The following is a 19,629-nucleotide window of genomic DNA, read 5'->3' as shown; positions in this document are numbered from 1 at the left end:
ACTGCTGGCCATAATGCCCCAGGAAATTACACCAATAAGCAACTTATTCTTTTTTTCAGCATTACTGTGGTATAAGTAACAATGAGCAACTAATTCATTGATACTCTTGGAGGGTCAGGTTAAGGTGCGTCCCCTTGCTCACCTATTTCTACAATCTTGAGGTTTTAAAAAATGAAGTCAAGAAAGAGAGGAAGGAAGGAAGAGGAAGGAAGGAAATAAGAAAGGAAGGAAGGAAGGAAGGAAGGAAGGAAGGAAGGAAGGAAGGAAGGAAGGAAGGAAGGGAGAACTGCATTATCCCTTTCTCTCCAGACTGGACACTCACTAAAAGAATATCCAATGCTTGAATGAAAACTTCTTTCTGCAAGACCTAAAAGAAGGTCTGCAAGACCTTTAGATCTAAAAAAAAGTTACGTATGGATGTATAAAAATGTTCCATTAATGAAAGTTCTGTGGCTTCCTGAACAGATGGACTTATCCCACAAACAGCAGCTGTGAATCGAGACCCTGCTCAGCGGCTCCCCCTGTCCTGCCTCACCTACCCTGGGCCTCTGTGAGATGACCCAACGTCCCTCAAACCCAGTCTGATGTCCAGGGCAGCATGTAAGAAGGCTGCTCTCCCCTTGTTTCTAGAACATCCTGGAAAGGTACAGAGACGGCAAAGGATCGGGCAGGCCAAAGAAGGAATAGGAGCTGGGCACAGGTGTTTAGCACACCTCCCTGTCCTGAGGCTGGATGGGGAGAGCGGAGCAGGTTTCCCGGATTACAACCGCACCCCTGAGAAGCATTCCATATTTCCCAAATTATTCCCCAGTCTGCAGCTGGCTTCCTCCCACTGCACTTCTAAGAGGTACTATCTTCATTTTCTTGACAAGAAACGGGCACAAAGGACCAACATCATCAAGCACACCTGAAACAGGAGAGAAGCATTCACGTGTTTCATCCGAAACACAGGCTCTGAGGCTGGTCCCTGGGCCTCTTTCTAGTGAATTCCAGAGTACCAGAGGCAGTGTGGGTCGGAACACAAGAACCACAGCAGCCCTGCATCACCACAGAGAGGGGAGCAGAATGAACAGCACATCTCACTGAAACCACGGGGGAATTTTCCAAACCTGATTCAATATCCTGTACTGGAACCTGGCCAAGCTAGTGGGACCGAGTCCTCAGTGGGCACCGAACATACCAAGGGACTTTTTTTTTTTTTTTTAATTTTTTTTTCAACGTTTTATTTATTTTTGGGACAGAGAGAGACAGAGCATGAATGGGGGAGGGGCAGAGAGAGAGGGAGACACAGAATCGGAAAGAGGCTCCAGGCTCTGAGCCATCAGCCCAGAGCACGACGCGGGGCTCGAACTCCCGGACCGCGAGATCGTGACCTGGCTGAAGTCGGACGCTTAACCGACTGCGCCACCCAGGCGCCCCACCAAGGGACTTTTAAAGACAAGGAAGAGTTATGTCTTTCATTCTCCTAAGGGAAGCTCTCCAAGGGAGCCAGTGTGGGTGTGTGGAAAGGGCTCTGAATTAGGAGGTCAGAACCCACCACTCTGGATCCACACCTGCTCATGTTAGCTCTGTGATCGTGGGCCAGTCACCGAACCTCGCTGGGCCTGTCTCTTTCACCTGAACGTCAGAGAGCTGGACCAAGATCCCTAAGCTCCTTTTCCGGTTCTAAGGCTCGGTGACTAATGTTAGCGGAAGCAGAGTGGAAGACAGACAAGGAGAGCATGGGCTTTCATAGTTATTTTCAGCAAGAAAACCAGCAAAGCTGACAGATTCTCGGTGATTCTGCAACTACACTGGGGAACCGGCCACCTCGTGCTGCTGGCCCTGTTCCTTCTGCCAGCAGGGTTTCCTTGGGCTCCCACAGGGCAACCTTACAGGGCATGCAAACTTGTGTGATGTAACTTCTGGAAAGGCATCTTCTCCCACCATCCTATTCCCACTATTCCCAGCATCTAGGAGGATGTCCTCTGCACACGTAATAATCATATCAACAGCAAGTATCTGGAGAGCCCATACTACATGCCAGGTACTCTTCTAAGTGCCTTACACACATTGATTCTTCAATCTCTCCAACAACTGTCTGAGCCAAGTACTAATGTCATCCCCATTTTCCTGACAATGGAGGCACAGAGTTGAAATCATCCGCCCAAGGTCACAGAGCTTCTAAGTGATGTCATTGGGTGAAAACTTAGGTAGGCTCATTCCCAGGTCTTCACCAATATTTTATACTGCCTCTCTAATGACAGCAGAAAGTAGACAATTAGAGGCTCATTCTTTCACCATCAATGAGCACCCCCTACATGCAGCGGGTTGTTGCCTACATCAAGAATATGTGGCTAAGCATCTGACATCAGCTTAGGTCATGATGTTGTGGTTCATGAGTTCAAGCCCCACGTCGGGCTCTGTGCTGACAGCTCAGAGCCTGGAGCCTGCTTCAGATTCTGTGTCTCCCTCTCTCTGCCCCTCCCTCCCTCGCACTCTGTCTCTCTCTCTCAAAAAAATGAATAAACATTAAAAAAAAAAAAAAAAAAAAGAACACATAGCCCTGATTTAATTTTTTTTTTTTTTTAACGTTTATTTATTTTGGAGACAGAGAGAGACAGAGCATGAACGGGGGAGGGTCAGAAAGAGAGGGAGACACAGAATCTGAAACACACATAGCCCTGATTTAAAGAGACAACACGCTGACACCAGATGGATCAAATCATAATGGGAAAGCTCTGCCTGGTATTACTTACATGGCCTCTGGAAATTTCATAGGAAGTCCCAGTTCCTCATCTGTACGATGTGGATAATATCTACTTCATAGGATTACATAAAACAGTGCTCGTAGAAGTCCCAGCTAGTTTCTAAATTATGGCAAACTGAGAATAACTATATTTAAAATCTCAAAGGATAGGTATAAATTGCTCTAGACTTCAGTGACCTAGGTTGAGACAAGAGCTGGATTCTGATTTTTGAGTTATCAATTTTTTTTAATGTTCATTTATGTTGAGAGAGAGAGAGAGAGAGAGAGAGGGAGAGGGAGGGAGGGAGAGAGAGGATCCCAAGCAGGCTCCACGCTATCAGTGCAGAGCCTGACACTGGGCTCGATCTCACAAACCACAAAATCACAACCTGAGCCAAAAGCAAGAGTCGGATCCTTAACCGACTGAGCCACCCAGGGGCCCCGTCAATATCTTACTTGAATTAATTCACATCTATTTCAATTAATCTACTAACACGTGTTGACGTCAATCATGTATTGAAATCTATAGATATTTATTTCTTACTACAAGCACTCAGACTCCTACCTGTTGTTTCTAGAGCATCCAAAGTTCCCATGGTGGTTTCCTAACAGAAGGGAGGGCTGGGCACCCTAAAACATGGAAGGCAGCCCCACTAATGAAAAGCTCTCTGCTGTGCCCCCAGCTCTATCACGCACTCAAATTATACTCTATACCTCAGGTTCTCCTTCCATGAAATGATACAACGGTTTCTGCTCTCACCTCTCCCACAGAGATATTCCGAGCTCTTACTAAAGTAGAATGGGGGTAGTCATGCCTAACATTGCATCATCCTTAACATGTGAACATTTCAAAGCTCCAGAAGGCTTTTATGCATTATTATCTTACTTAGGTCCCTACACTCAGAGTTTTAACAGTCTTGAGGGTATATTTACCAAATTCAGCAAGAAGAATGTTCTGCTCTGCAGTAGAAACATATAAAAATACCAAAATGTATTTAAAATGTGTGTGTATCGGGGCACCTGGGTGGCTCAGCCGGTTAAGCTCCCAACTTTGGTTCAGGTCATGATCTCACAGTTCACGAGTTTGAGCCCCGCGTCAGGCTCTGTGCTGACAGCTCAGAGCCTGGAGCCTGCTTCAGATTCTGTGTTTCCCTCCTTCTCTACCCCTCTCCTGCTCATACTCTGTCTCTATCTCAAAAAATAAATAAACATTATAAAAAATTTTTTTAAATGTGTGTATATGTGTATATGTACATGTGTGAACATGTGCATATGTGTATATACATATCCACACAGACGTACATGAATATATGCACACAGGCACATGTATACATGCGTGTATCCAGCACATCAGCTCTGACACCAGATCTATCACGACACAGTACTTGTTCACAAATACGCTTGTGTGTGTTTGGAGTCCCCAGTGATACCTACCACATGTCTGAATCATACAGTCAACACTATTTTAAAAATATTTATTAAAGGGGCGCCTGGGTGGCGCAGTCGGTTAAGCGTCCGACTTCAGCCAGGTCACGATCTCGCGGTCCGTGAGTTCGAGCCCCGCGTCAGGCTCTGGGCTGATGGCTCAGAGCCTGGAGCCTGTTTCCGATTCTGTGTTTCCCTCTCTCTCTGCTCCTCCCCCGTTCATGCTCTGTCTCTCTCTGTCCCAAAAATAAATAAACGTTGAAAAAAAAAATTAAAAAAAAAATATTTATTAAAAAAATGCAAATGGCTAAAAATTGGATACTGAACCCCATTTATCAAATTCCATGCAACTACTATTTTAGAAATGATTTCTTTTGTTACATACTTCTTGAAAACTTCAGACAGTCACCTAAGACTCTGGCCTCAATTTTAAACTGACTTTGAGAAAAGATGGTCCGTCATACAGCTTTAAAATAGTGCCTGTTTAGGGGCACGTGGGTGGCTCAGTCTGTTGAGGATCCAACTCTTGATTTTGGCTCAGGTCATCTCACAGTCTGTGGGTTCGAGCCCTGTGTGGGGCTCTGTGCTGACAGCACAGAGCCTGCTTAGGATTCTCTGTCTCCACCTTTCTCTCTCTCTCTCCCCCTCTCTCTCTCTCTCTCTCTCAAAAATAAACATTAAAAAAACTAAAATGAAATAAAATAGTGACTGTTTAAACCACCTCAATGATAACCTTGGACTTCAAATATGTAAAGTAAAACTGATTCTCCAAATGACACATAAACTAAATGATCAATCATAAATAAAACCTCACTAAAATAATTTTTCTGACCATATAAATAATGTCCAAACCATGCAGAGAACAGAACTGTCACAACATCAAAGTTTAACAGAAAAAAAAAAAAAAGTAGACCTTTGATGTATATTTATTTATTTGTCTGGATTTGCCATCTTAGTCTATCTCGGGACTTCTGAACTTCATTTTTCCTACTGTGTGATCCTCTAATACAAGCTATTCTGGCTTTTTTAAAGCATTAGGTTACAAAATATATACACACTTCTGTCGGAATCATTTAAGTGAAATCTGTATAAATCGTGAGCTAAGTAAGTTCACAGAAGAAGGAGGAAAGCATTTGCCAAGACATATTGTTAGAGGAACTTTGACCAACAACCAGCCCACACAAGGCTCACTCCCCAGCCACGGGGTTAGGTGGCAGGGAGCAGAGAGGTAGCACTCTAGATAGGATGGAAACAAGCCTGCGAATAAGGGACACTGCCTCTAAACGTGTGATGAAACATGTTGTTTCTTCAACAGCTCTAAATACCTGCATTGTCACATACACAGTAGAAAAGGTGGGTAGAACAGCCAGACTGGATTTAAGTGTGCTCCGTGGCCATAGGAGAATCACGTTCCCCTCCTCTTCTAGAATGCCTGCATGGGCTGATACACCTGCCATCCTCTGGGTCACAAGGCCAGAGAGAGCTGTAAATCAGAACAGATTCCTTCCTTACCCTGGTCCCTCTTCCCTTACTCAGTACCCAAGTTCATGCTTCTAACCTCCTTCTTATCCCTGGAGTCCCCCACCTAACCCTGGCCTCCACCCTCACCATCACCTCTTCAGTTCAGGGCTGGGTTCAGAAAGCAGACATCACAGGCAGAGGGTTCAGAAAGCAGACATCACAGGCAGAAGCAGGAGGAACAGAGGTAAATGCTGTGCCATGGGGTCTCAGAGGGCAGGGCTACCCAGGCAAGGACAATCATGGGAGGATCTTCAAGGAAGGGCATCTCATCTGAGGCATGGCCCGCTGACGCAGGTAGGAGAGGTGGGGAGAGGCAGAGGCTTGAATCGTCTGTTCAGGAATCATCTGTTCCTTTTGGGGAGATCTAAACTACAACACGGGGGTGTGGGGGGGGGCGGGCAGGGAGGTGCACACTAGACGGAAAGATCACAAAGTGGGACGCCTGTTCACAAGTGTTTGGAGTCCATCATGCAGGTTTGTGGAATTAACATCAGACATGCATTTAAACTCTTATTTCACAGACAGCCTGGGTGGCTGAGTCGGTTGGGCGTCCGAATTCAGCTCAGATCATGATCTCACGGTTTATGAGTTCGAGTTCCTCATCGGGCTCTGTGCTGACAGCTCAGAGCCTGGAGCCTGCTTCGGATTCTGTGTCTCCCTCTCTCTCTTTCTTTCAAAAATAAATAAACAATTTTAAAAATTAAAAAATAAAATAAAATAAACTCTTATTTCTCTTATTTCTAGTGCTGTGGGAGCAGGGACTGATGGAAGGGAGACTGGCCAGTCCAGGAAAGCCACACTTCAGGCAGTATTTGGGAAGCAGAAACCGTAGGCTGGAGAGGTCCCAGAGGTTCATGGTCACTGCATGGATGAACCAACATGCCTGCTCAGGCCAGTCTGAGCATCCCTGTTTTGCAGTAAGGGATACCACCAATTCTATTTTCCTTGCATTCTTGGAGGTCTGCAAGCAATGCCCAAGGAATTGATAATAAAATAAAATACACTGATGATAATAAATATAATTGACAATAATTAAAAAATCTGCTGATTCTGGACCACAAATCAAATAAAAAATGTTCTTGGATTATGTGGACAGGGTACCATGTGAAGCCACCAGAAAGCATCGAATGTAGCCTCTTTGGCTGTAAAACTGTGTTGGCATCAGACCATTTTTTATTTCTCACATACACACAAAATGTGAAGATGAAATAAACAGTGGGTATCAACTGTGGGTACAAACGGTGGTCCACACAAAGCTGAGCTGACTGTCTACCCGGCAGGGAAAGACTCCTCACTCAGGAGTCAGACCCACAGGGCCCCCAGAACTAGAGAAGCGTAGGTATAGAGAAAAAAAGGGAGGAAGCACACCAAATCAGGCAAGATCGAGGTCAAGTCTCCGGTAGGGCCATAGGGAAGAGTGTCAGCTCTTCCTTGTCATTCGATGCTTCCCCAGAGTCGGGTTTCAACAGGTCCGGGATGGGCTGTGTCCACATTCCAGGAGGCCTGGGGTCACTGGACAGACACACCCACACATGCGTGCTCCAAGCTCGGCAAGATTGAGACCTTAATCACACAATGACCAAATAAGGGACCCGCATCCCTCAACCTCTGTTTTAAGTGAATGACTTTTTTTTTTTCCCCAAAATTCAGGAACTTTCAGTAAGGGTTTTCTAGGGTAGTCAGGGTTCTAGAATCAAAAACGATAAACCCCCCTATTTGTTATCACATGGCCTTTCGCCATGACTTTTCATACTTCCTGCCAGTGTCCTTAATTCCAAAACTACCTTCCCAAAGAAAGGTCTCCCTGTGTTAGAATACCACCTTCTAGACAGGTCAGATAGACCCTTAAAAAGCTGTGTTGGTGCCCAAGAAACTCAAGCTTTACCAGCTTAGCCATTTTCAGTCATTGGAAAAGTGGTTTTGTTCACCCTGAATCAATGAATTTCTATTGAAGCGTATGTTTCCCTAACACACACAATAAACAGGCGCTTGGCAATGATTTAAACAGTGAACAGGGCCAGCCGGCCATGAGAACAAAGCCACAGGAACAGAAGCCAGCCAGATTTAAATGAGTTAATCTACGGGGAAGCCTTTCTCTGAAGGCTATTACTTAATACAAAACCAGCTGTCCTCACCTTTTGGTGTTCAAGCCGCCTCCCTTCAAGTTAGTCTGCACCGAGAGAAATGGGTCTGGTCTAAGAAAACCAGAGAATCAAGCTACGGCAAGGAGCATCCAAGCCTCTGGAGCCCTGCTGTGGCCGGTTAAGTGTTGACTCACTCTCTCTCCAGAAGGCCCAGCCCCGCCATGCTTCCGGCAATCCACCCTGACCTTGGCCACAGGGGCTCCTAGGTTTTGGCATCTGCCACCTTTAGCAGCCCCCATCCCCTTCCCATACACACCTGTTGCTGAGTTGCGCTGACCTGACCAACTCCTACGCCAGCCTCTTCAGGCCAGGAATGGCCATTAACTGTCCCTCGTCCTTCTGCCACCCTGAAAGAGCCAGGTTCGCCTCTTGCACCCAGCCAGTGGCCAATAGCTGGGCTCCCCACGAATGGGATGGCAGGCTCATGTCAATTCCCCTGGCTTACAATGAAACCCGGCTCTTTGAAAGGGACCACAGTTGAGTGCCGTCCTAAAGTGAAACCTCTCGCCTCAAGGAAACTGTCTGGCAGGTTTGTGCGTGCACATCTTTCCACACTCCTGAACACAGAAGGGCGTTCCCATCCCCTGGGCGGGGAGACTAGGAGGCAAGGACCCTAAACAGCTCTTCTCAACACAGAGAAGTTGGTGTGTTTGAATCATGAGGTGGGAGCAGGGGAGGAACCCCACCATAACCTCCAACACACTCGGTCTAGGATGGGGCCTGGGCATCAGGATGTTCGGAAAAGCATCCCAGGTGATTTTAATCTGCACCCAGGGTAGAAGATCACTGATTTAGGGAGAAAACAATGGAGACGCTCAGCTAGGACTCTCCAATGCACCCAGATGGAGAATATCCAATTTCAAAGCAGGTCTTCCCCAGATCCCTCCCCTCAGCAAGACAATCTCTGCAGCTGCGGGAGTATCCTTGGGAACAGCACGGTGAACTCTGGTGCCACGCCTCATTCACACGGTGCCTCTAAACCAGGCTGAGCCTCGGTTCCCCCAGCTATTAGGAAAGGGATCTTCTAGATACATTTGTTTTGCTTCTCTTGTCTCCATTTTCCAGCTTCATGTTTCTCCTTCTCTCCTCATCTTGCATTTAAATGCACACTCCTATATATGCCTTTCTGCCTCTCCAGAAATGCACAGTGGGTTCTTGAAATTCGATTTGGGTAATGTCTGCCCTCGAAGTAAATAACACCATAAAAACTATAAGCTCTATAATCCAATCAGGGGATGGAACATTAAGAACGTGATATTCCATAAGGCATAAAACACTCCATTTCTGAGACTATAAAACCAACCTTTCTGCTGGAGAAACTCATGCAGGATCATATAGACCCTGCCTCTTAAATGCCAGATGCGACCAGGAGTTCTCTGCTACACAGCAACTGTCTACTGTGATGTTAGTCATTTTTTATTCCTTTGGAGCCTGTTTTAATATCTATTTATCAAGTAGAAAATTCATTTTAGAACCACTTTCAGAGCAAGTATAAAGACATCCTTAAGGATAAATTAGCTACATTACTTTGATTCAATGAAATACATAAATCTCTCACCCTGCATACGCTCACAGCCCATAAGAGCACAAGCCATCTCTCAGATGGGCCTGCTTAGATCAAAAATGGCACACAAACACACAAATGACTAGGGTACAGAGCAGAAGCGGGCATAAAGTAGGTCTCCTTGGGACCCCATCTACAGTGATATAGCTGTTGAAAGTACCAAAAGATTTTTTGTTCTAAACATCCACCAAGCCCAGATCACAACCATGTTCCAGACTGGGTGGCCAACTGGTCATCCCAAGACCCTCAAACTCAGTGAGTCTAAATCAGAACTCACCACCTGCCCTCCAGTGCTGGCATTTCTTTCTTTTTAAAAAAAAAAATTTTTTAACGTTTATTTTATTTTTGAAAAAGAGACAGAGTGCAAGCAGGGGAGGGGCAGAGAGAGAGGGAGACACAGAATCCGAAGCAGGCTCCAGGTTCCCAGCTGTCAGCACAGAGCCTGACATGGGACTCAAACCCACCAGCCGTGAGATCATGATCCGAGCTGAAGTCCGATGCTTAACTCAATAAGCTACCCAGGCAACCTGCTTGCATTTCTGATCTCAGTTAAGGAGCTGCTATCCACCCCAGCTATCCAATCAGAAACGTGGTAGTTATCCTACAACCCTATCTCCTCTCAACCCTGTCTCCACATCTTCCAAATCCCTATGTCCTGGAGACTCCATTCTGTGCACACCCGCATCTCTGTCTCTTCCATCCTGGCTCACAGCTCCTGTTTCAATGTGTTGCTTCCCAGACTCCTCTGACGACACTGCCCCGGTGCATTGAGGCCCCCCCGCGTCCAATCTATCCAATGTTCCACCACAATAATCTTAATGAAACAATCCTGATCACGTTGTTCTTGCATTAAAACCCTTCAGTGGCTATTCCATCGACTATGGAATGATGTTCCAAGTCCAAAGCAGGGAATGTGATCCCCTACAGTCCAACCTCTCCAACCCCATGTCCCCATGCCTCACCTTGAACCCTCTGCCCTGGTCAGATGAGCTACGTGCCGTTCCCAGCACACGAGCCTGCCTCCCTCCCGTCTGATGGGGTGGCTCCTCCTGGTCAGAATATCCCCCTGCCTCTCTGCACCACCCCAAAATATACTCATTGTGTGAACCCACCTCCTCCAGGAAACGTCTGCTCACACCCCACCCCGAAGGAAGCACCAGACAGCCCTAGTCTTAAGCCTCTGGCCAGTCTTCTCTCATGGTATCTACAACATGATCACACTTACTCGGGAACACAAGGAAGGCAGAAACTATCTCTTATCTCTTCAACCTCGGTGCCTAGCAGTGCCACCTGGTGCGTAGGACTTTAATAAATATTGGTTAAATGTGTGCATGTTTCAACGATCACATTCTAACGGCTCCAGAACTATTCTCCTGACCGCTCGCGTACTTTCAGTCTGGCTGCTTCTGATATGGAACTGCCTCTTATTTCACTTGCAAATCATCTGCAGAAGACCAAAACTACATCAGTACAGGAGATACGGAACCTTCTTATCCCCTGAGGAATCATTTCTCTGTTCTTTGTTCTTCAAAGAAGAATCACACTTCAAGGCCCTCCAACAGCTGGGAGTGAGAAACGATCCAAACGAATCCCTCCAAGTCCCTGCCCTCCCTGCTTCTCCATGCCCTCTCCCTAGAAGTGATTACTGACTCAGGCTCAGGGTTGAGACATTAATTAAAGTAGAATGATCGTGGTGTAAACCAAGACTGGCTCATGATGTCTGTATCTGTGGGTCCCTTGCCCGTGTAGATGCAGAATAACCCTGAGAATAAAAACTGACTTCCCTGGTTGTGTGGCTTCTAAGCCTATGAGGGAGTTACCTGAAAATAAAGGTGCCATTCTCAATTCAGCAGTGGCAGCCCCTGGGCCCCCGGTGGAGGCTCTGGGAGGCTCTGGGCCCACCCAGAATTCTACCTAACATGTCATATATTCGCGACGTGGCTGCAAATACCCTCTCCCCCAAGTGCCGATTTCATATTGGAAGATAAGCAATTTAAATAAATGTTTCATTAACATAGTGCTTTCCTGCTCAATGCTAATGTACTTAGAGTAATTTGTTTTCCCAAATTCTCTTCCATAGACTCGTTTCATGCAATCCTCCACAGGACAATCTGAAACTCTTTGGGTCCCTAATAGACAATCCAGAGAACCTAGAAACCAACCAAACAACCAAAAAAATAAGCAAAAACCCTTACACTGAAAAGCTGTCGAGACCTATTTGTTCTGGAACACATATCACACATGCTGCGGAACAGGACAGACCATCCTGACCACTTTGGTGGCCCTGGGTTCACACTGATGGCAACACAGCATCATTCAACAGACACTACTGGTCCCAGGGGGACAAGTGGGAGAGGTGGGTTACACTGGAAGAATGTGAGTATGTAAGATATTGTTTTGACGCCCTATAAGGCGTGTTCCCATTCCCCTTTGCTTATCTGTACATGAATTCTTGCTGTGTGTGGATTCCAAACCCCAAAAATTTCAAGGATATTTCCAACATCCTTCATTAATAGAAGCTCTTAAAAACTTCATAGCGTAATGCTCAGATACGCTCTAAACATGCAAAAGCAGGTACCATATAAGGGTTTGTTCCCCCAAACCTGTGAGACTTGGGGCAGCAGCATGATCACAGTGATGTGGGCAGCTGGCTGGGCAGCAAAAGACACAGGCATCTGGGTGGATCCAGCCACAGTGTCTTGGCTTTGTGTATGCTACTATGCTAGAGGCAAGATTTTGGTTCTATTACACATGGGAGCAAAAATAAAACCCAATGAAGAGGTGAAGCACTTGAGCAGTGCACTCTGTGGGATGAGCTGGGGGGCATGCACCGTGTGTGTGTGGCAGGAAGCAGAAGACCCATTAAAGAGCGTGGAATAACCCTGGTGAATGGAGTTGGCTCTCCAGGCTCTGCCACAGAGGAGCCACAAGGTGTGGGACAAGTGACTCTACTCTGAGCTCCATCTCCTTCTTGTAAAAGAAAAGAAATGATAACAATACGGGCAGCAGGTGGCTACCCTGTGCTAAGCACTCACAACATAGCAGGTGCTGTTGAAAGCACTTTATAAACACTTGTTAGGCACCATCTCACCTACTCCCAAGGACCCCTGTGAGGGAGAGATCATTAATTCCAGTTCATGGAGAAGGGCTCAGAGTTCAGGGACCAGCCCACGGTCGCCCAGCTAGGGGGTGTGTTCAAAACCAAGTCCACCTGACTGCTGTTCTTTGGAAAGAGTAGCTCCGATGACTGCCACAAAAGCTGTGAGATTATATATTATATATATATATAATATATATAATATTTAATTGAAATGCCTTGGATTGTGAGTAGCTTGTTCTGTGAGTGTTCCGCAAGACGAGCAAACATTTCTAATAAATTTTAACTTGATAAACAAGCAATGTCTTGCAATATGAGTCGTATGTGACGCTGAACGTCACATGATCACGACTGAGCCAATGGTTCTTGAAATTCGCTTTGGCATACAAGGGCTTTGGGTTGCAAGCATATTTCTGGAACAAATTACACTCGCAAATCAGGATTTTACTGCATATGCAAAATGCTCTGAATGCAACGTAAGAACATCAGTCATCGTGAACACAGCCCACCCCCTCCAGCGCTCGGATCACCCTCTTTGACCGCCGCTGAGCAACTAGCTCCTGGCTGCAGCTCCTTCCCCTGGATTGGGACCCAACAATCCAAAGCTGGCTGGAGAAGGAGGCAGTGCCCCCACCCGGGTCACTTACTTTCTCAGAACTGCTATCTCGTTCTCTATGCTGCTCTCCTTGCCTTTCAGCGCCTTCTTCGGGATGCACTTCACCGCAAAGAGCCTGCCACTCGCCTTCTCTTCGGCTAAGACCACTTCAGAAAACGCCCCGCTGTGAACAAAGAGGGAGAAAAGGAAGCGGCTTAGACGCAGGAGTTGTGGCTCCTCCGATCCCACTACCAAGGTCTAAGGAATAATAACAACAATCGTCCGCATTACTGTTACTTTTTTTAGCGAGCATAGCTCCCTACTGGACTTCTTGATGCAAACAAGTACCTTCGTGCAATGGGACATGTGGATGTCCACGTGGGTTTGGCCACCGCCCGGTGCCACCTGCCACCCCACAGAACACTGCAGCAGTGGCCTTTGAGTGAACAGGGACGCTCCCGGAATGGCTCCTGTGGAGAAAGAGCATGCCCATCCCCTTGCCAGCCCCCACACCCAAGTATATGACAAAGTAGTGACAAAATTTCTAGCTTCCTCACAGGTCCTTCCATCCCAAGAAAATTTCAGAGCACGCTGCAAACATTAATTAATTCTTAGAGACAGGTAAGGATATCATTGAAGCATGAGCTGCTGCAACGCGTGGTATTGACATGGGGTTAATTAATTGGCAAAAACACACAAGTTTTCAATAAGCGGCTTATTTTTTTTTTAAACAAACAAACAAAAGCACACACGATGCCCTGAGTGGGGGAGACCTTTCTGCCTGAAAATGTAAACTGAACTCTGCAAAGGCAGAGCAGCAAAGGACATTCGGGGTTGGAGAGCTCATTTCTCCGAGGAGGCTCTGTGGTCATCGAGCCCCAGAGCCAGCACCTCAGTGGCCACCGTGTCACCCACCCTAGGTACCATACTCGGGCTGGGGGGCAGAACTTCCCTAAGGGCTCAAACAGGAATAGGTTCGTCCATTACCCACTCGAGGCCTCAGTAACTTGGGCCCTTGTGCACACGGGCCATGGAGAAACCACTGTCCACTGAGTCACTCTCTGTCTCTAGACTTGTCAAGGACCAACTCTTTTTCCTTCAGAGGGACACTACACATGGCTTCTACACAGTTATAATTAGAGACCAACGCTCCTACATCAAAAGAAACCACTAGAAGGACCAATATCAACCCAATACCAGAGCCTGAGGGTCTGTTCTTCAGTCAACATCAAAGAGATGCTTAAGCAAGAATTTCAGACTTTCCTCTCCCTCTGCTTACCCATCTGACAGGGACACACATCCATCCATAGACCAAAAGAAATACAAATATATAGTTTTAAAGTCCCTTCCGGGGAGAAGAATTCACTCTACTTACCACAGTAAATTGTGAGTCTTCAGACAGTGTTCCTTCTGGAACATAAACTTGAGATAAATATATATCTATAGAATTATATAAACCCAAGGGGGAGAGGTTGGGGGTTCTACCAAAGAACCAAAGGAAAAATGTCAGAACCAAGATCTTCTGCCCAAATCCACACATCGAGTAGGATTTTCCCTCACAGCACCACATGCCTCGCATCGACAGAAACCTTCCAGAATCAACTAGAACTACGATTATGAAATAGAAACACAAAAAACCCACAACAGATTGATCACAGAGTGATTAATGGAATCAGACGTTCCCAGCGGCGCTTGGTCACTGCCAACAGATTCCGCCTACGGAAACCAATTCCTGGCAACTTTAGGGGATCCCCCGAACCCGGCTGTCTCTTCTCCTCACCTCTGTCTCGGGGACAGACTGACACGGATTCACCGCACAACAAGGGTTCTCAGGTGGAAGGAACCATGCACAATCATGTATATGGTCCCTTCTGCTATCCTCCAGGAGGTGGAACAAGGACGATGTTAGAGATAAGAAGAATCAGTGAGGGAAGACGAGGAGTCTGGCACGATGGGTGACTTTCTACTGGGGAGTCCATGCATTTGTTTTCAGTTTCCCTATTTGCCATTAGGTCCCTGATGCTGATGACACCACAGTGGTTCCTCTCCTGAGTTTGTTGAACTTACCAGGTCCATTTTCCACAAGGGAGAGAAGCCCTTTAGCAGCAGTGACCACTGCCAGACCTGTTAGACTTCCCCGCTGCCCCCTGCCCCACTCTGCACCCACCACACTCCCTCCTCTTCAGAATCTGCACCAAGAGTAACAGACTATGCCCAACACAGAGGAGGGATTCGGCTTGGGTAGCTATCAAGCGCTCAGAAGAGTAAGCACCTCCTTATTCCATGGACAGTTCTCTCCCTGGAAAACAGAGTGGGAAGTGAGGTTTCTGTGTGAATTGACCCCTGGGGCCATGACAAAAGAGGGAGGGAACTAGGTCCTCCATCAGAGCCAGTACTGGTGGGCTACTGCAAGACACTGAGGTCAAGGTGAGGCACTGGCACTCCTGGATGGAGGGCTCTCTGCCTTCATCTCTGACTTCAGGAGGGATGGACTATCTGTGACCCTGAGTGAGGGCAGGACAGTGGGATATAGATATGTAAGGGGCTTCACAGGCTAAGCAGCTGGGGCTTGACCACAAGTCACCTGTGAAAGGGGACAAGGCAGGCCCCTGATGGCCAAGGATGCCCCCAAGACTCCAGACATCTCCATCAACAGTTAACAAGTAGAATCACAAAGCCAAGGTTACGGTCCTATTCTCTCAGGCTGAAATGCAGTCTGCAATCCCATTTCTGGGCATGCTACCAGAAGAATCAATAGCAGGGACTCAGATATTTGTACACCCATGTTCATTGCCACATTATTCACAACAGCCGAAGGGTGGAAATGACCCAGATATGCATCAGTGGAGGAATGGATAAACAAAATGTGATCTGTCTGTGCAGTGGACTATTATTCAGCCACAAAAAAAGAATGGAATTCTGACACCTGCTACAACATGGATGAACCCTGAAGACACTATACTAAACGAAATAGTCCGGAATCTAAAGGACAAGTATCATACGATTCCACTTACACAAAGTACCTAGGCTAGTCAAATTCATACCCAGAAAGTGGAACGGAGGTTGCTGGATTTGGGGAAGCAGAGAACGGGGAGTCAGTGTTCAATGGGGACAAAGTTTCCATTTGGGAAGACAAAAGGTGTCTGGAGATGGATGGTGGTGATGGTTACATAACAATGTGAATTGTCTTAATGCCACTGAACCTCACACTTAAAAATGGCTAATGTGATACATTTCATGTTATGTTTCACCACAAGAAAAAATAAAAAGTCTGCCCAGTTCTACTCAATGGCATTACCTGGGGATGGATGCACTGAAAAAACATGATAAATCTTTTCTCTCGTTACCTCCTCAAGGAAAAAGAAATGAGTAACTACGGGTGTTGGGTACCATGTGACACAAAGCACTTTGGCGCCTGTCAACTAATCCAATTCCTACAGCATCCCAAAAAGTGTACAGGGAGTTAGTTACCTGTAACCCTCTGAGGTGCTTTTCCATACACTCTGCTGGCAGAAGGAGCCTGCCTCTCAGGCAGGAAGGATGACAGCCACGGAGGGTCACCCTGCCCCAGCATGAGCTGCCATCCTTCCCTGAGCGTGCAAATCCCCACCTCACTTCCTCATTTAGCCCAACAATGAGCATTTACCTCCTTCCACAGACAAAGCTCTCTGGTCTTCCTAGGGGATATATGATTAGCATACATTGTTACTGTTCCTGCAATAAATAGAAATCACTTGAAGACACTTACCCCATTGCAGGAAAGCTAATTAAAAACACCAGAAGCAGAAACACATGAATGAAGAGTCTGGGCACTTGCAATGTAATTACATAACAAAGTAATGTGTGTGTCTGGGCTGGGGTGGGGGTTGGGGGGGGGGGGCGAGGAGAGAAAAGGGAGGCAGGCTGGGAGGGGGCCCATGGCAGGAAGGAAGTCAGCAAGAAAAATGATCTGAGTCCATAAGGGCTTCAGGCAACCCAATGAAATAAATTCCTAGGAACACAAGCAGGGACAGAGAGTTACAGAGTTTTAAAAATACAGAGAGGTCAGAGGAGGCTGTACTCCATCAGCTGTGAAATACAAGCACAACACATTTAAAACTGAACGGTGGTTGGGGCGCCTGGGTGGCTCAGTCGGTTGAGCTTCCGACTTCGGCTCAGGTCATGATCTCGCGGTCGACGAGTTCAAGCCCAGCATCCAACTCTGTGCTGATGGCTGGGAGCCTGGAGCCTGCCTCGGATTCTGTGTTTCCTTCTCTCTCTGCCCCTCCCCCCCACTCATACTCTGTCTCCCTCTCTCTCTCAAAAATAAATAAACATTCAAAAAAAATTTTTTTTAACTGAACAGTAGAGACTTCCAGCCAGACTGAGCGCACCTGCGTCTTGAAGTGGCAGTCTGTGCGGTGGCCTGCTCCTGCCTGGCACCCAGGACCCCATGCTCTCTGCAGTCTGCCTCCCCAACCCCCACCGCCTGCCTGGGATCAGGTGGTCTGGGCCCCCTGAGGAGGGAGGGGGTCTCCCAATAGCTCAGTCCAATGCTTCTTCTTGCTGTTCATCCTAGCAGTTTCCTGTGTGGCCTCCTTCCTAAAACTCACTTCTTCTGGGTTCTACAACACAGTTCTTCCCTCCTCCTCCTCTTCCTCCCCCTCCTCCTATCAAAGGTTAGTGCACCCCCAGGCTGCATCTCCAATCTCCCTTCATCCTACTCCATCCCTTCCCCCTGGAAAATCTGTTATTTCCAGTTTCCACCACCTGTTTCCACATGGCCCCCTAACCTTTATCTAAATTTTAATCTCACTCATGTGCAAATCTCATCTTTCCAGCTGTCTACGAGAGCTTTCTAGCTCAATCTCCCAACCAGCCTCTCGAGAGCAGCGTCACCAAAATTACAGAACAGTATCTTCATCCCAAAACTTCTTCCTGGGTGCTGTCTCTCATTTCTACCAATGAGATACGAATGAATGTCTGCATTTCAACAATGCAGCCAAGAAACCTGTTTCACTCGTCCATCTCTCGTTCAAGATCCCTGTCTGTTCTTCTATCCCTGCACCACTGCCCGGGTTCAAGTTCAGGTTATTTCACTCTGGACTACTTCCAGGACCCTCTCCTGGCCCCTCTGCCCCCAGCTGCTTTCTCCAACCTGCTACTGGCATTACTTTTCTAAAGCAAAGATTATGTTGCTGCCCTACCTAAAACTCTGAGGTTTTGTGTCTAGAAGGTAAAGTTTCACCTCCTCTGCAAGTTATCGATGGCGCTCAAAGCTCTTCTCAACTTGACCCCAGCTTTGCGGGCTCATCTACTCTAGAGCCACCTTCGCCAACACAAACACGCCCCGCTATACACACATCACCCCTACTCCCACACCACATCAGTCAACTGGCAGCTTCCCAAACACTCCCATGCCCTTTCAGACCACTGACCTTGCTTCAAGTCCTGCCCACTTCTCCACTTCCTCGGACATCATTCCTTTTTCTTTCTGCTTGGCGAAATTCCACGTATGTTTTAAAGGACCCAGCTCGTAGATTTCCCTCTCTTTGTAGGCTTTCTCAGTTGCCTCCCCACCCGAAGGCCCTCATTCTGAGACTTGTACATTTGGCTTACACCTGCATTATCCCACTTCCACATTCCACTGGGGCCTTTATGTACTTTCCCACGTGACAGCAGGTGTCCTAAGCCACGCTTTCCTGTGTCTCCATCCCTAGCAATACCAGCACCAAACTGGATGATCAGTTTGGACGATCTGAGGCTCCAGTCTGTGTCCCCATCTAGCTTTCTACATTTCCCCTGTGCCACAGACACCCAAGATAAACGATACACTCTACTGACCTTCCTCTCCATGTTGAGGGAAATAATGCAGTCCCTTTCCTCCTTCATAACGCATTCCTCCACATTTGTATGCAAGTCTATGCAGAAAGAACCTCAAAGCTTTCTCTCAAAGCATAAAAATTCTTTGAGACTTTCCCGATACATTTTAAAGCCCCAATGTTTATATAAAGCAGCACTATCAACAATAAGCCAAATTATGGAAAGAGCGCAAATGCCCAACAACTGATGAATGGATTAAGAAGATGTGGTACACACACACACACACACACACGCACACACACACAATGGAGTATTATTCGGTGATGAAAAAGAATGAAATCTCATCATATGCAACAATGTGGATGGAACTGGAGGGTATTATGCTAAGTGACATAAGTCAGTCAGAGACAGACAAGATATCATATGATTTCACTCTCATATGTGGAATTTAAAAAACACAACAGATGAACACAAGGGAAGGGAAGGAAAAGTAAGATAAAAACAGAGAGGCAGGCAAACCATGAGAGACTCTTAAGTCCAGAGAACAAACTGAGGGTTGCTGGAGGGGAGGCAGGTGGGGGGATGGGCTAAGTGGGTGAGGGGCATTGAGGAGGGCACTTGTTGGGATGAGCCCTGGGTGTCATATGTAAGGGATGAACCACTGGGTTCTACTCCTGAAGCCAAGACTACTGTAGGCTAAGTAACTTGAGAATAAATTAATATTAAAAAAAAGTGCGCACTTGTGTGCCAGAG

The 19,629-nt window shown here is 46.8% G+C and overlaps 1 protein-coding gene across 3 annotated transcripts in view; it reads right to left on the bottom strand.

The window, feature by feature from the left end:
* CAMK1D (calcium/calmodulin dependent protein kinase ID) overlaps window positions 1-19,629 on the bottom strand; it is a 438,187-nt gene that overhangs the window by 262,906 nt on the left and 155,652 nt on the right. For all 3 annotated transcript variants that reach the window (XM_045463125.1, XM_045463127.1, XM_045463126.1), the window contains exon 2: window positions 13,127-13,258. In XM_045463125.1, the coding sequence (XP_045319081.1) occupies window positions 13,127-13,258 (132 nt within the window). The remainder of the gene's footprint in view (window positions 1-13,126; window positions 13,259-19,629) is intronic.

Source organism: Leopardus geoffroyi, chromosome B4, assembly GCF_018350155.1.
Source record: "Leopardus geoffroyi isolate Oge1 chromosome B4, O.geoffroyi_Oge1_pat1.0, whole genome shotgun sequence".
Classification (NCBI taxonomy): domain Eukaryota; kingdom Metazoa; phylum Chordata; class Mammalia; order Carnivora; family Felidae; genus Leopardus; species Leopardus geoffroyi.
Note: the sequence above shows the minus strand (reverse complement) of the source record. Positions and strands in the feature narration are given on the sequence as shown.